Source organism: Nipponia nippon, unplaced genomic scaffold, assembly GCF_047370975.1.
Source record: "Nipponia nippon isolate SJK-2023a ecotype South Korea unplaced genomic scaffold, ASM4737097v1 scaffold_11, whole genome shotgun sequence".
NCBI lineage: Eukaryota > Metazoa > Chordata > Aves > Pelecaniformes > Threskiornithidae > Nipponia > Nipponia nippon.
The window spans coordinates 14,331,917-14,346,886 of NW_028262302.1; the positions used below are offsets into that span (position 1 = coordinate 14,331,917).

A 14,970-nucleotide genomic window follows, 5' to 3' on the forward strand; every position below is an offset into this window, starting at 1 on the left:
GCTGCTCCTCCAACACCCGGTGAGTGGTGGAGGCTGATGGGAAGGCTGTGTGCGAAGGGAGGGGGGAGAGAGGAGAGGAGGAGGTGGCTTCCTCCTGACGCCATTTCCGAGGGGCTGAGATATATAAATGAGCCGGTTGCTGCAGTGCCCCATCTGAGATCTTCAGCCAGGGCACTGGCGTAGACACGCACGGCGCTGGTCTCCCGCCGGCACCGCGCCTGGAGCCCTCACGCCAGGGACAGACTCACCCTCTGCCCCTCTCTCCGTCCCGCCAGCACCATGAGCCGCCCAGGGCTGCTCGCCGTCCTGCTCCTGGCCGTGCCGGGTAAGTGGGGCTGGGCTGGGGTCCGCGTCCCCCCGCTCCCGGGACCCTCAGCCCCGCGGGCAGCGCGGCCCCCGCCCAGCTCCCTTCCCGCCCCGGCCCTTCAGCACCGCGGACAGCGGCCGCCGCAAGGTCACTGCCCGAGGGCCGCGCCGGGCCTGCCTGTCCCGCGGTTCTTCCCTTCCCTTCCCTTCCCTTCCCTTCCCTTCCCTTCCCTTCCCTTCCCTTCCCTTCCCTTCCCTTCCCTTCCCTTCCCTTCCCTTCCCTTCCCTTCCCTTCCTTCCCTTCCCTTCCCTTCCCTTCCCTTCCCTTCCCTTCCCTTCCCTTCCCTTCCCTTCCCTTCCCTTCCCTTCCCTTCCCTTCCCTTCCCTTCCCTTCCCTTCCCTTCCCTTCCCTTCCCTTCCCTTCCCTTCCCTTCCCTTCCCTTCCCTTCCCTTCCCTTCCCTTCCCTTCCCTTCCCTTCCCTTCCCTTCCCTTCCCTTCCCTTCCCTTCCCTTCCCTTCCCTTCCCTTCCCTTCCCTTCCTTCCTTCCTTCCCTTCCCTTCCCTTCCCTTCCCTTCCTTCCCTTCCCTTCCCTTCCCTTCCCTTCCCTTCCCTTCCCTTCCCTTCCCTTCCCTTCCCTTCCCTTCCCTTCCCTTCCCTTCCCTTCCCTTCCCTTCCCTTCCCTTCCCTTCCCTTCCCTTCCCTTCCCTTCCCTTCCTTCCTTCCTTCCTTCCTTCCCTTCCCTTCCCTTCCCTTCCCTTCCCTTCCCTTCCCTTCCCTTCCCTTCCCTTCCCTTCCCTTCCCTTCCCTTCCCTTCCCTTCCCTTCCCTTCCCTTCCCTTCCCTTCCCTTCCCTTCCCTTCCCTTCCCTTCCCTTCCCTTCCCTTCCCTTCCCTTCCTTCCTTCCTTCCTTCCCTTCCCTTCCCTTCCCTTCCCTTCCTTCCCTTCCCTTCCCTTCCCTTCCCTTCCCTTCCCTTCCCTTCCCTTCCCTTCCCTTCCCTTCCCTTCCCTTCCCTTCCCTTCCCTTCCCTTCCCTTCCCTTCCCTTCCCTTCCCTTCCCTTCCCTTCCCCCTCCCTGGGGAAGGCTGAGGGGGGCACAATGCACACATCCAGCTGCTGCACCCAAGGACCACTTCCACCAGAGCAAGATGCCCCTCTTCTCCACTCCCATTTTTAGCAGAATAGGATTTCTCTGCTTGTCTCCCAGTAGAGGTGAATAACAAGCTCTCTTTTTTTGCCCTCCCCTCATTTTACAGCCGTCTCCCTTCCTGTGGCAAACGACATGAATAAAGGGGACACTAAGGTAAGGATGGGCCTGTAGTGGAAGGGGCAAGTAAAGCTGAAGGATGTGATGTTTAACCTGCACCTTGCTGGCTGGCGTTAGGCTGCCCCTGCTGAAATGCCCTGTAGGAAGTGCCAAGGATTTGCATGAGATCCCTACAGCAGGATCCATCCGCCCCCGCTCCCTCCCTACTAGGATTTACCCTTTGTGCATCCACTTCTGGACACCTGGGCAGGAGGGAAGTCCCTCAGGATGTACCAGAGGAACCAAACAAGCTTGTCTGGAGAATGGTGAAGCTGGGGATGGAGGCTGGCTATAACCCTCCCCAGTCCTCCTACTTTCATCTTTACAAAGCTCCCAGCACAAGGTGACTCAGGGGAGAGTGGGGGGAGATGTGATTCAGGAAAGGGCATCGCTGGAACTGTGTGTGTTTGGGGGTGTGTATACATCTGTGTTTGTATGTGTGTGGTGTGTTACTTAAACATCCATGTTCCTGAAAAACAGGCAACTGGCTACTCTCAGATTGCTAATCTGCCGTCAGCTTCTGCTCAGCCTGTCTGGATGTCTGTAGGCAGTGTGGGACTTAGCTGACCTCGCCAGCCTTCTTTTATAGGCTTCTGTGCATCCATCTGTGTCACACCTCTCTGACATTCATAGCAGCACTTCGCAAGTGTGTGCACTCCCAAAAGCGGGCTTTTGGCACCTTTGGATAGGTGTGTTTGCCTGTGCTGACCTGTCACAGACCTTCCCTTCCTGATATTATGATGCCTATAGTCTTTCAGATGACATGATCTTTTAGCTGATTTTTTCCTACAGAAATTGATGTCCAGAAAGGAAACACCAGCCTCCCCCCCCCCCTACTTCTTGAATGTCTTTGTTTCCTGAAATCTTCTAGCCACATCATGTTTTTCCCCAGGCAGCAGTAGGGGAGGCCACATTCATGTCACTCTCAGCCACAGGCTTCATTGTACAGCGTCTCCGCTTGTTGGCACCTACAGGGCAAGCGCCATGAGATACGCTTCCCTGTGTCCTGTCCGATGTGCCTGGCCCTGGAGAGCTGTTGCTTTGTTAAGACCTTTAGCCTGCTTAGCCCTTGCTGGGGCTGAGCCGTGAGCTGTCAGCCGCTGGGTGCCTGCTTCAGGCTGTGTGCTGCTAACTGAGAAAGGGGATGCAGGGCAGGCACTTGCCCCTTCAACTGGCCACACCAGAGTGGGATGCTCATTGGGCATCTGGAGGGACAAGCTATTAATTCCACAATTTTCCTTGTGAGATCTATTGCCCAGTATGTCCTATGTGTAAAACATGTCACTTCCCAGCAAGCCACATTTAGCTTTTGTGGAAGCTGGTGCGACTCCATGGGAACGCTTCCACTGAGGAAGGAGTGTCTGCCAAGCCTATCCCCTCCCTGGGTACTGCACTGACACAGGCTCTAGCTGAGAGCAAAACCAGACCACAACTTTCTTTTGATTTTTGCTGCAACTGGAAGGAGCCACTAGGGCTTCTCCACCTTCACTGCCCTCTGAGACACAGCATTTCAGCGGAGGAAGTCCTGGTCTCATGGGACAGATCGGGGCAGAGATATCATTACACAGGTACCGCAGTGAGTACCTCAGCTCTTCCTACACACCATGCTGCTCTAGACGCGCTCTGTGCCACCACCATTTGTAGGTGGCTTGGGGCTGTGAAATGGGTAGTCAGCATCTGCAGGCCTTTCCTGGGCAGCTCATCAGACTTGCCTTACACCAAGGGCTTTCCATGGGGAGCTGGACACGACCAAAGCATTTACAATATCTCTGGTGTTTGCCCACTCTTGTGCTCAAAGGACACTATTTCCCACTTACAAGCATACATTTCAGAAGGGCCTGAGCACTCAAAAGTGGTGAAGTCTATCGTTGTAAGGACATGATCTTTTGGAGATTTCTGTGTAGGCACAGCATGAGCAGCTCTTAAGGATCTAGTTACATGCTCACAATTAGAGGATAGCTATGGCAAAATTCCAGTCAGAGTTTCTGCGCTGGATTAATTACATTCATTTGGAAAGGCTCTCCTTCATTTCCTGACGCAGGCTGTCATTTCATGACCTTGTGAAGTCTCACTCTGCAAGACTCGCTCTTACAAAAAGTCAAGGAGAGTGTTGTGGAATGACTGCACTCTTCATTTCATTCTGTTACAAAGCTTCTCCACAGAGTTGGCCATATCTCTGTGGTGACTGATGTGTTCCTTTGTGTTCAGACAAAGACCTTAAATCAGCTTAGTAGTCTTCAAAAAGCTTGTACAGAATGTTTCATTGGAGCAGGTTCTTATTTCTCATGCTGAGAAAGTCCTTACTTCTGAAGCTGCATCGAATACAGCTGCAATAAGTGGCTCCAGAGATTGGGAAACATGGGAGGGAAGTATCAGAATCTGGGGTTTGTTCTATTTAATGGTAGAGTGAAGTGACTCAAAGTCATCTAAAATCAATATTAATGGATTGCTTGCGGTATAGGAGAATGATACCAGGGAAATTTCTCTGCTTTCTTTTTGTTGGATCTTTCCTGCAACATTTTTAATCCAGCAGGCAATCACCTCAAACTGTGTAAATAGTTAAGAGTTCAGCATTTTATGGCTGTGATCTGCAAAAGCAGAATTCTCTCCTTACACAGGGTGAAAATGTGCTCATTCTGGCTGGGCAATGATTATATCTGATTGCTTGAATGAGCAACATTGTAGATGACTGGGAATTGCTGACTTGTGTTTAATTTCTACTGCGGCCGCGCTGCTTTGCTCTCCTGAGAATGGCACCTTGTGAGAGAGGTCAGGACTCTTAGGGCTGCCTGCAGAAATCATCAGAAGAAAGAGGTTCAGTGAGTGAATAATTTGCCCCCAAGGCTTACTTGTATCTTTTTTTTCAATTTAGCCTCTTTTTTTTCCACAGGCATTTGTGAGTCCTGCATACTTTCTGGGCTGCTTTATAAATAATCATCCTTTTGAACTAAGCAGCCTGATTCCTGCACTACTAACCGGCACTGGACTGTAGTGAGTGTTGCTTTCTCTCCTGTGTGACCATTTGGGTCTACCAGGACCACACAGCAGGGCTGCCGTGGCGAGGGTGCCTCCACCCTGCCAGAGGTTCCACCTTGCCTTTGCGCCTCTGGCTTTCATCGTCCTACCACACATAGAGCACTGGGTGATCCCTGTGGGATCAGTGGTGCTGCAGTTGCATGGGTGAAGAGCTAGGCCTGCAATCTCAGTACAAGTGACAAATTAAGTAATGCTTCTCATTTTACACTGAAGAAAAGGGCTGCTGGACAGGGCAGGCCCAGAGTTCACTCTGTCTGGGAAGCTGCCTCAGGCAGCTGCACACGCTTCGGAGGAAAGTGTGGGGACTTCCCTGCTTTCAGATGACCTGCCTCCGTGAACAGCTCTTCCAGTCTATAATAGATAGCTTGAACACTCAAGTACAAGGTCAAACACCTCTCCAGAGTGTCTTGGCCTTCTCTAGGGCTTGAGAGCAGTTATTTCTTATCCATGTTTGAAGGTACAATTTGCCTCACGTCACCCTCCATGCCTGGCTGCAGTCTAACTATGGTGCCCTTCTCGGGGCTCGAATAGCTTGCAAGATTTCAAGGTCACCTATTGAAGAGCTCGATCACCTGTTGCTCTCTACAACCTCCCACTAAGCCCTTTTATGAGATGCAGGTTGAGATATATTGGCTTAAAAGAGGATGATTTTGAGCTCTCTATGTATATATCCCAATCTCCTTTAATCTCATGATGTGCCCACCCTCCGGATGGGCTGTAGTCATGAAATCCTCAGCTGAAGTGTGCGTCATGTTGAAGAAGCCCTTCCCATTGCCATGTGTCATTTGCTCACTTCTCAGTTTTGGGAGGTACCTTCTGTTCCTGCATTAGGTAAAACAGGAACCGAACATTCAGTTCTGGCTCGACCAGAGATTTGTGCCATCATCTGCTGTGTTTTAGCCTTGGTAACAACTAGATTTAGGGAAAAAAAAAGACACAAAAGCAGTGCTTTCATTTGTATTTTTGTCTCTTTCTAGGTGATGAAGTGCATTGTAGAGGTCATCTCTGATACTTTATCGAAGCCAAACCCCCTGCCGATCAGTGAAGAATGCCTGGAAACACTCAGAGGAGGTAGAGGCTCTGATTTAACACTAGGTATCACCAAGAGCAGATCTGGCAGAGACACAAGCAGGGGCTGGTTCTGCCCTGACACATGCTCTAGAATCTGACAAGGGGTCCCTGACACACTCACCTTCCTTGTGGCCACCCCACCAGGCTGCACCAGGCCCCAGAAGCCGGGACGGAGCCACTGCTCGGCCCAGGCCATGCATCATGCTGGCACCGCAGCCGGGGGAGGTGCTGGGTGACATGAAATGGCCTGGTTTTCATGGGACCTTCCTGTCATCTTACCCACACGGTTAAGAGATGCGGCAGCAGATCAGGCCAAGGGAGAGAAGAGTAAATGAAGAGGGAGGTGGCATTTGGGGTTGTTTTTCATTTCCCTGGGGGTGGGGGGAGGTTGTCTTTGACCACCTTCTGTACCAGGTCTCCTCTATTGCAGATGAACGAATCATTTCTATCCTTCGCCACCAAAATTTATTGAAGGAACTTCAGGAAATTGCGGCTCAAGGTACAGTTTCACTACAGTTTTTTGGGAAGAGGGGGTTCATCTGTTGTAGCCCCTTGCACAGTTTTGTTTTTTGGGTTTTTTTGTACCTTACATTAATTTGACATCATATAAATGTGCCCTACAGGACTTCCAGTAGAGACTGGGTGAGTGGGGACAGGAATTTTGCTTATAATAACTCCAGTAAGCATCTGATGATTTAAATGACTGTCAATGTAACTTGGTGGCAATGCAGAGTATAGGTATTTTGGGGTGGGAGAACCCTAAAAGGAAATACTGTAATTGAATTCAACAAATAGCCACCAGCTCCCAAGCTAAAATGAAAGACAAGAAAACCTTCACTGTTTGTGCAGCTGGAGTCTAGCGCTAAACCCAGGTGTGGCACAAGGGAAGCCTCACTGAGCCTCGAGAAGGACTTGCACCTAAAAGATCCCAGTGAAAGCCCCCAGTGGGGATTTTCCTGTTGGCTTCCTTAGGTTGAATGCAAGTTCCTTTGGTTTGGAGAGGTGTGGGCAGCTCACCACTTGTCAATGTAGAAGCAGCAGCAGCACAGAGCTGTACAAAGGGGTGTACAAGGGGGAAAAGGTGTTTTCTTAGGTGCCCAGAGCTGCTGTGCAGGTCCCAGGCAAGGTTACTTCAAAGCTGGCGCAGGTCCCTCTGCCCAGGTGGCTTGGTTGAGGCTGCAACAGGGCTCTCCCAAGGCTACAGGGAGAGCAGCTCCTGGCCTTCCCTCCTCCTCCTCCTTGAACCTGCTCCTGTGTGGCACGGCTGCCAGGGATGGCTGGGAGACAGTGCTACCAGGTTGCTTCAGAGCAGGGAAGTCACAGAGGCAACAGGGAGAAGGGAGAGGGAAAATTCAGGAAGCCAAGATTAGGAGAGAGCAATAGTCTGGTCACTACCCAAATCCCACTGGTGGAGGGCCCAGCCGAGCAGTGACCCCAGACAGGCTCCGTGGATGCTCTGATGATTCAGAAAAAAGAAACCTGGGCGTCTTCAGTGCCCTGGGATGCTGCTGCCCAGGCACACCAGGGTTGTGAGGGGGAGTGCTCAGCTATCAGACAGGCTGTGCCATACAGCATGGAGTCCACATGAAGACACTTGTTTCAGAGAGGTGCATCTTGCTCCGCTCTTTCCTTGGCTTGAGCCCATCACACCATTTTGTCCTGGGTTAACATGAGCTCTAATCTACAGATCACAGTGACTGGGGATGGGAGGGTTGTGTAGCCCAAGGGAAAAGCGAAGGTATTTATCTTGGCCCCTGCGCTGGCTGCAGCTAGTCCTGCTCAGGCTGGAGAGCCCACACCATCCAGCTCTGTCCCGGGTAGGGCCAGGGAGGACTGGGCTGGCAGTGTTGGCTCTTGCCTTTGCATTAAGGCATACAAGCAGGGTGTGAGCTGGGATAGGCAGGGCTTGCTTGGCTTGCAGTTCCCATGGGATGGGACTGCCTGGGGAGCGCTGGTTGCCAGGACAGCTGTGCTCTGACCTCCAGCTCGTGCTGCCTTCAGACTTTCTCCAGGGTGTTGCTTTTGTCAAGCTGGCTCCATAATGCCAGAGGCTAAGGTGTGGGGCCTTGGGGCCCTGGACCATCCCCGGAGCGGAGCGGGAATGAATGCTGCTCCTCCCTCCCGGGGAGTGCCAGGAGGGCAGCGCCTGGGGAGAGGGGCCCCCACGACCAGGCAGGGGGGCACAGGGGCTCTCAGTGCTCAGCTCAACAGAGGTACGTGGGCAGCATCTGGAAGGAGGCAATTTTTATCCTTCATTACTCTGATGCTGAAGTCTTTTGTTTGCCTGAATGTGCTGCAGTTCAGCATCTCTTATTCCCTAGCTCTCCATCAATATTACTTTTCCTAGCAACCTTGCTTCTCTGTTTGTTTAAAGACCTCTTTCTTTCCTGCAGATAATGTTTTTGATGGTGGCTTTGCTACTGCAGTTGATTCACGTATCCTCCAGTTTCACTTCTCCTCGCAGCTCCCCTTTGGCAGATTTGTCCATTGTAGAAAATATGCATACAATTATAAAGGGCACAGAACTGTTTTCCTGCCTCTACTTTCTGAAACACAGGAGGGGCTGTTGCCCTTCCCTACTTTTTGTTACTTGACACAGGTGCCAATGAGAGAACTCAGCAGCAGAAGAAAAACAGTGGCTTCGAAGATGAACTTTCCGAAGTCCTTGAAAGTCAGAACGACAGGAACAAGCAGAGAGGTCAGTGTCAGCCTCCCCCCAGGAAATCCAGGTCAGGCTGTAAACAAGGATGTTCTTTCTGACAGCCTTGATATGTCCATCTGCTTCTCATTTAGGCATCTTCTTTGATGCTGCTGCTGACACACACAAGCAACCCAGTGTTTGCTTTGTTCTTATTTACCAGCTTAAACACCATGTAATTTCTGAGCTATAGTAACTGGTGATGGTCAAGTTACCAAACTGATACTGATCTTTTCCACCCTGCTGCCAACACCATCACTCACTCCTAATGCTTAAAATGAGTCACAGCCAGGGAATCCCGTACTGAAAGACTCAGTGATATAGGCAAGAGCGATCTGGCTCTGCTCCTGCTGCCCAAGGCATCCAAGACATTACATTATGGGACTCTGAAGGGAAGATTGAACTTGGGATACACACAGTGCACACACCCACACAAAACACCTGCATCTTGGAAAGACCACGTTCAGCTGGGATTTCCCCTTGTCACTGTGTTTCTATGGCCTGGCTAGAGACAGGCAGTGTAGTGTAGTGGGAAGGAGGGTTTGGCCCTTTCCCATTTCCACATCAGGAAGAGACGATGCCAATGTGGGGTGAGACAGTTTCTCGTCCAGCAGCAGCACCCCCACAGAGAGTCTTGAGCAGGCTCTGGGGTGTGTGGCTGAGCCACGGCAGCGCAGCGATGCCGTGACATCAGCCCAAAGCTGCCCAAAGCTGCCCAAAGCGATGAGGAGTGATACCCCCGGGGGCTGCTGCTGCAGCCAGCATGGCCAAAAGCCAACGGAGAGGACGGGTGGCACTGGGTCTCCCTCCTGCCAGGGCAGACCTGAACCTCTTGCTCCAGCAGCGTGGAGACTGCATGAGGATGAAGCGTGGCACGAGGGACCGTCCAGGCCCACAGGCAGCCCAGTGACACCAGCGCGGTGTCACTGGTGGTAACCAGCCCTGCGTGACCGGATCTCTGCATCCCCTCACCCCAGCACACTCCTCAGGCCTGCTTGGGGCTGCGCTCGCCTTTCCATACCCATCTGGCTTTTCCCACTGCTCTTTAGGCCCCCCATCTTTTCTTTTGCAAAGAGATTTCTATGGCTAATTATGTTAAAAGAGGCCAGTCTCTGACACGAGCAAGAGCAAATACCCAGCCCACATGAAGCTCCTGCTGAGTAGCTGTTGGCAGAAGCAGAGCCGGCCCCCCCTCCCTCTGGCTCACCCGCAAACAGCACTGGCTCCCTCTTCAACCTGGTGGGAGAAATAAGGATGCGATGTCAGCGCAGCACTCAGAGCGGGAGAGCTGTGCAAGTGCCATATTATACTCCTAAGTCATTTCATTTTACGTGCCATCGGGTTTCATGCAGGGCAAGTTTGTTGCTGGCATCTCAAGAGATAGTGATGAGGACCATGCCACAGCAAAGCACTTCGGCATATGTTTAACTTCAGCCTTGCGAATCTCTTGAGGAAACCAGGCACCAGCGAGAGCACCGGCTTGCTTGAATGCAAGCATATGCTGAAGTGACTTGCGAAAGGATCCATGGGCTGGTTAAGCAGATTGCTGAGTGGGGCTGAAACTCCCTAAGAAAAGCACGGGCTTCGCTGGTTGTGAAATGAGCTCTCAGGAGAGGTCTTGCTTCTTGCTCTTCCCTCTGCAGATGCGGCAGGGGAGCGCCCTGAAGAGGAGCAGCCCACGGGGTCCCTGGCTGAGCTGGCAGCACAGAAAACCCAGCAAAATGAAGATTCAAGAGAGGAGGGAAAAAACAGCCTGGAGGAGAGGGAGCCCAGGCCACGGGATGCTGACCCTGGTGAGAAGGAGGATCGGGAGGAAGCAGAGAGCAACGAGATTGGTGACATAGATGATGCCCAGCGAGACAAAGCCTTGGACAACCACATCAGCAAAGACTTCAGTGAGGATGAGCAGCAGCAGCAAGAGGATGAAGAGGAGCAGCCCAGAGGCCCCAGGGACAGCCTGGAGCTTGAGGACGAGGGAGAGCAGCCATCCAGGCAGGGCCAGGAGCAGAGCAAGGAGGCAGCAGGGGAACGTGTGGAGCGGGAGGATGATGGAGGAGATGATGCTGCAGAGGAGGACCCTACCGAAGCAGAGAGGTCACTTGATTTGGCTGAGGAGGACGAGGAGGCTGAGGAAACGCAGGGAGATGACAGTACGTATCCCAGATGACTGCACTGATACCTACCCGGGGTGAAGTGATAGCACTGGGGCAGACGGATAAGAGGCTGTAAAGCCTAGAAGTTCAGGCAGGTGCTGACCGGGTTTAGAGAAACACCCCCGCCGACAGCCACCCAGCCCCCCCCGCAAGCACTTGACCACGTGGGCCCACGCACAGCAGGTAACACAGGCCCGGCAGCTGCCTGCTGCTCAGTTTTCATAGCACCTGGGGACAACTAATTTATTTTTCTTGAACTTCCTACGTGGTTTTTGACTGCTGCCTCCAAGCCCTGTTACTGACATGGTGATGTGAGAGTGGGTATTTCCAGAATCCTGGGAAAATGGGCCTAGGTCAGGAAACCCACCTTGCATCACGCCCGAAGGCTCGGTTCAAAGGTGGAGCATAACCAGGTTAACACTTGTGCTCACTGTTGTGTTTAATGCTCTTTCAGATAACGACGATGTTCTGGGATTTGGCAAAGATGAGCGGAGCTCTGAGGAGGAGGAGGAAGAGCAGCCCCGGGCACTGAGAGGAGGAAGGCATCGCCTGGAGGATGAGGGGATGCAGGGGGAGGAGGACACCTTCCAGCGCAGGGATGCCAAAAGCGAGGAGATGGAGGAGGAGTCCTCCAGGGAGTGGGAAGACTCCAAGAGGTGGAACAAAATGGATGAGCTGGCCAAGCAGCTGACATCAAAGAAGCGCATGGAGGAAAACGATAGTGAGGAAGACCCAGACAGGTCCATGAAAATGGCATTTAGGTCCCACAAGTATGACTTCAGTAGTCCAGAGGAAGATGTGAGAAGGTCATGGAAACATCACTCAAAGAAGGACAGCAGTGAAGGAGGCTTCCCACTTGCTCCCATGCCTGAAGAAAAGAAGGATGAGGAAGGCAGCGCTAACAGGAGAACAGAGGTTGGTGTACGTAGGCTTAAGAATAAATTCTGCCTGGTTATTACTTGGGAATCCAAATTATACTTGGAGATGTGGGTGGTACCTTGGCGTTACACAGCCAGCATCGGTTCTCTGTGACATTAAGGAGATGCTTGGTGACCTTTTAGTCATTCAGCCCTCGGTAGTATTGAGAGTTGCACCTGGCTGTGCCTTTGGTTTTTAACCTTGTTTTAGTGACTAGTGCAAAAAAGCGCCCTGCTCCAGCGAGTCTTAAAAATGCAACAGGACTTTTGCGCTGGCCTGTGCTGGACATGGTGACCAGAACTCTATCTGGAGCATGGGGGTGGGTCTTGTGTCCCAAAGCCCCTCCAAGTCAAAGGGAATGCTTTCCCTGGCTCAGGGACAGAGCGAGTAGTGTCAGGCCTCCTACAGAGGTAAACCAGGGGTGCTGCCATGGTGAGAGAGCTGGGGTGTTGGAGTGGAAATGGTTGGCAGATGTGGGAATACATCTGAGCCAGGCTTCTAAAGTCAGAGACCTCCTTCCCTGGTACCTCACGTGATGCTATGTGGTAGCTCAGCGCTCTCCCGACAGCCAGGAGTGGTGGTTTTGCCTTTATGCTGAAGCCCAGCTCCAGGCACGGATGCTTATTTGGGATAGGGCTCTGGGACAAGCCACGATCATGTGCCTGGGAACAGACTGGGGCAGCAGGTGAGTGAAGCCAGTTTCCTGCAGCTCTCTTGCCTCCAAAACACCCCTCTTGCCTTAGTTACGCACCAAAACATTGCCCAAAGGTTGCCCATCAGCATCCCCTACTGAGAGGGCATCTCCAGTCGCACTGGTTCAAAGCAAAGCCAAACGTCTCAGCTCCAAGCAGGGATGCAGCGGGTGCCTGCCAAGGAGGTGGGCACCTGCCCCGTCTGCCTCCTCACCACCCTCTGCTCACATCCCAGGTCTCTCTCCCAAGAAGGCTGCTCCCCACCCGCTCCTGCCAGCGGCTCTGCAGTGCACCTTGCCTGCAAGGTGGTGGGCTCAGCCTCTGAACGGGGACTGGGAAGGAGGGTGCTGAGGCTGCAAAACTGCTATGTTTACAGTTGCAACAAGACTTTTTGGTTTGCTTCTTTTTAAACTAGATCAGGGCCTCTGGGAGTCAGTGAGGAGGCATCAGACCAGGCACTGGCAGTGAGGGAAGGGAAGGCACGGCACAGGCTCCGGCTCTGCCAGAGCAGCTGCCATCCTGTCCCCTCTCCTCACTTTTGGGCCATGTGACCACGTGGCTTGGCCAGTGAGGCCAGCGTGGGCACAGCCAGGGACTGACAGTGCTGTCCCCTGCACTCACTGGGGCTCAGCCTGCTGGGCCAGGCAGGAGCGAGCCAGGGCACACGGGCACAGCGAGAGGCCGTGGTTTGGGTCTGACCTCTCCTCTCTTTCACAGCACTATTTTCCCACTTTCTGGGGGCTCCAGTTGCAGCCAAAGCTCTCCTCCAGCAAGGTGAGCCTCAGCCAGCTGCTCCCTGACCCACTTCAAACAAAACACTGGAACAGCCACTTGGGCTCAGTCTGGCTCCGCTGGGTGCTGGCAGGCACCGCGAGCCGCCAGCACGCTGCTGTAGCTGGAGCCTTCCCAGGGGCTGAACCAAGGGCCCTGCAGAAGGGCAGGGTGATTTTTTCCCTGTTCAGGAAAATAGCTCAGGGATGACAAAAATGACTTTTTTTACATACTTACTTTATTTTTTTCACAACAGCCACATGCAGTGCAGGCCAGTGGCTCAGCGTCGGCCTGCGCTTGGCGGCTGCTGCAGGCAGCAGCAAGGCTCTGCTCCCTCCGCACAGGAGAGCGGCCGTCACCTCAGCTCCGCCGACAGGCAAAGGCACTTTTAGCACCGACAGCCCCAAGTTTGCTCCCGCGGAGCCTGCCGCTGCGCTGGGCGAGCGCGTGATCTGCAGCGAGCCCCAGGTGATGGCAGCTGTGAGGGACAGGCAGGGCTGGGGCTGGCAGTGACATAGGGCCAGTTGTGTATGACCAGAGTTCAGGCAAAGCCATGCAATTAGGAATTTGAGTACCTGAGCTAAATAAAATAGCTTCAAGTAACGGCATAGATATACAAGAGCCACTACAGAATGGCCATCAAGTGATGGGCACCTTGAGCCTTTAAACTGATGGCTTCCTCAGTCACTATTTTCCCAAAGAGAAAAGCCTCGTCCAGTACTGGAGGTGCATGCGGACACCCCGTGCAGCATGGGGAGAGGGGACACCAGGCACCCAGTGCTGTTTGGCAGTGCCCACCGGGGCCTCGGCTCCCCGGCAGCCATCTCCCTCCAGCCCCATGCTCTGGAGGGAGAGGCCTGTCAGGGGCTGCCCTGCCCGGCAGCAGGGCTGGGGAAGGAGGGTGGCTGCATGTCTTGACCCCATCACCAGCTGCAGCGATTTATCATTAGGACAGGACTAATCAGCATTGCGCACAGACGTCTGTCCAGAGGGGCAAATGCAGGAGCGGGCTGAGGGGATGGGGCAAGATGTGGCTGTGCTTGTGCCACCACTGCAGCTAGCCCTGGGCAAGGCTTCCCATAGCTCTGGGGGGCGAGGGCTGCCCACCCGCAGCCACTGACGCGTGTCCCGGGCTTTCGTTGCAGGACCAGGAGCTGGAGAGCCTGGCCGCCATCGAGGCAGAGCTGGAGCGCGTCGCCCACAAGCTGCATGAGCTGAGGCGAGGCTGAGGGCCCCAGCCCTCCCTGCACAGGCGAAGGTCACCGCCGCCGCCCTCCTCCCTCCCCACCGCGTTTTCATTTCCCGATTTAAAAGCAATTAAGCCGGAGCAGAAGCATCGTGCCTAGGAAACTGACCTCGCTAGCGCCCAGGCCTGCCTCCCTCGCCATAGTGTTGTGCCCATCGCCGCTTCTTCACCTCACGCTCCCCTGTCCACACGGATGCCCACCCACCCGGCTGGGCGCCGGTGGGCGCGAAGCGCAACTTACACGTGTATTTTCTGTCCGGGTGGGGTTTTTTCCCTCTTTTTTTTAAAAGACAAGACAGCTTTCTAGAAAGTTCTCCTTCCACCGGTAGTTTCACTGGGTAAAAAACTGCAATAACTTGTTATCTTTTGATTAAAAGCTGAGAACTCTGACTGTAATATATTCTATATAAAAAATTTATCTAAGGAAAAATAAAACTGCAGTGAGTTCCTTCCTTTGTTTTGGCAGCTTGAGTATCGGTCGTCAGCACGCTGCAGGGCTTGTACGGCCCTGGCGGAGAGGAGGGGGGACGGCGGCCTCCCCTCACCGCAGACGCATCGTGGTGGCGTTCCCCTCCTTAGACAGGCTCCAAGGTGGCTGCCCGCTGGGGGCCAGCAGCGAGGACACCTCCCCGAGGTCCTGAGCACGGCGGGGCTCTCCCTGCCTGCCTGGGGCCTGGTGCTGGGTGTCCTGGGTGCTTCAGTGAGATGGGGGTCACAGCCGCAGTCCATCACTGAACACGGGGTTGATCAGAGATACAACAGTTTAGAAGTTTAAA

The 14,970-nt window shown here is 53.8% G+C and overlaps 1 protein-coding gene across 2 annotated transcripts; it reads left to right on the forward strand.

The window, feature by feature from the left end:
• The first annotated feature begins 137 nt into the window (after window positions 1-137).
• Window positions 138-14,646, forward strand: CHGA (chromogranin A). 2 transcript variants are annotated; one of them, XM_087746977.1, is made up of 8 exons: window positions 138-325; window positions 1,560-1,606; window positions 5,623-5,716; window positions 6,147-6,215; window positions 8,316-8,414; window positions 10,058-10,564; window positions 11,022-11,488; window positions 14,094-14,646. In XM_087746977.1, the coding sequence occupies exons 1-8, from the start codon at window positions 280-282 to the stop codon at window positions 14,175-14,177; spliced, it is 1,413 nt and encodes a 470-aa protein (XP_087603103.1). In that variant the 5' UTR covers window positions 138-279; the 3' UTR covers window positions 14,178-14,646. The 2 variants fall into 2 exon arrangements, with proteins under 2 accessions (XP_087603103.1, XP_009474161.1); XM_009475886.2 differs by having other exon boundaries at window positions 11,022-11,482.
• The last annotated feature ends 324 nt before the right edge of the window (window positions 14,647-14,970 follow it).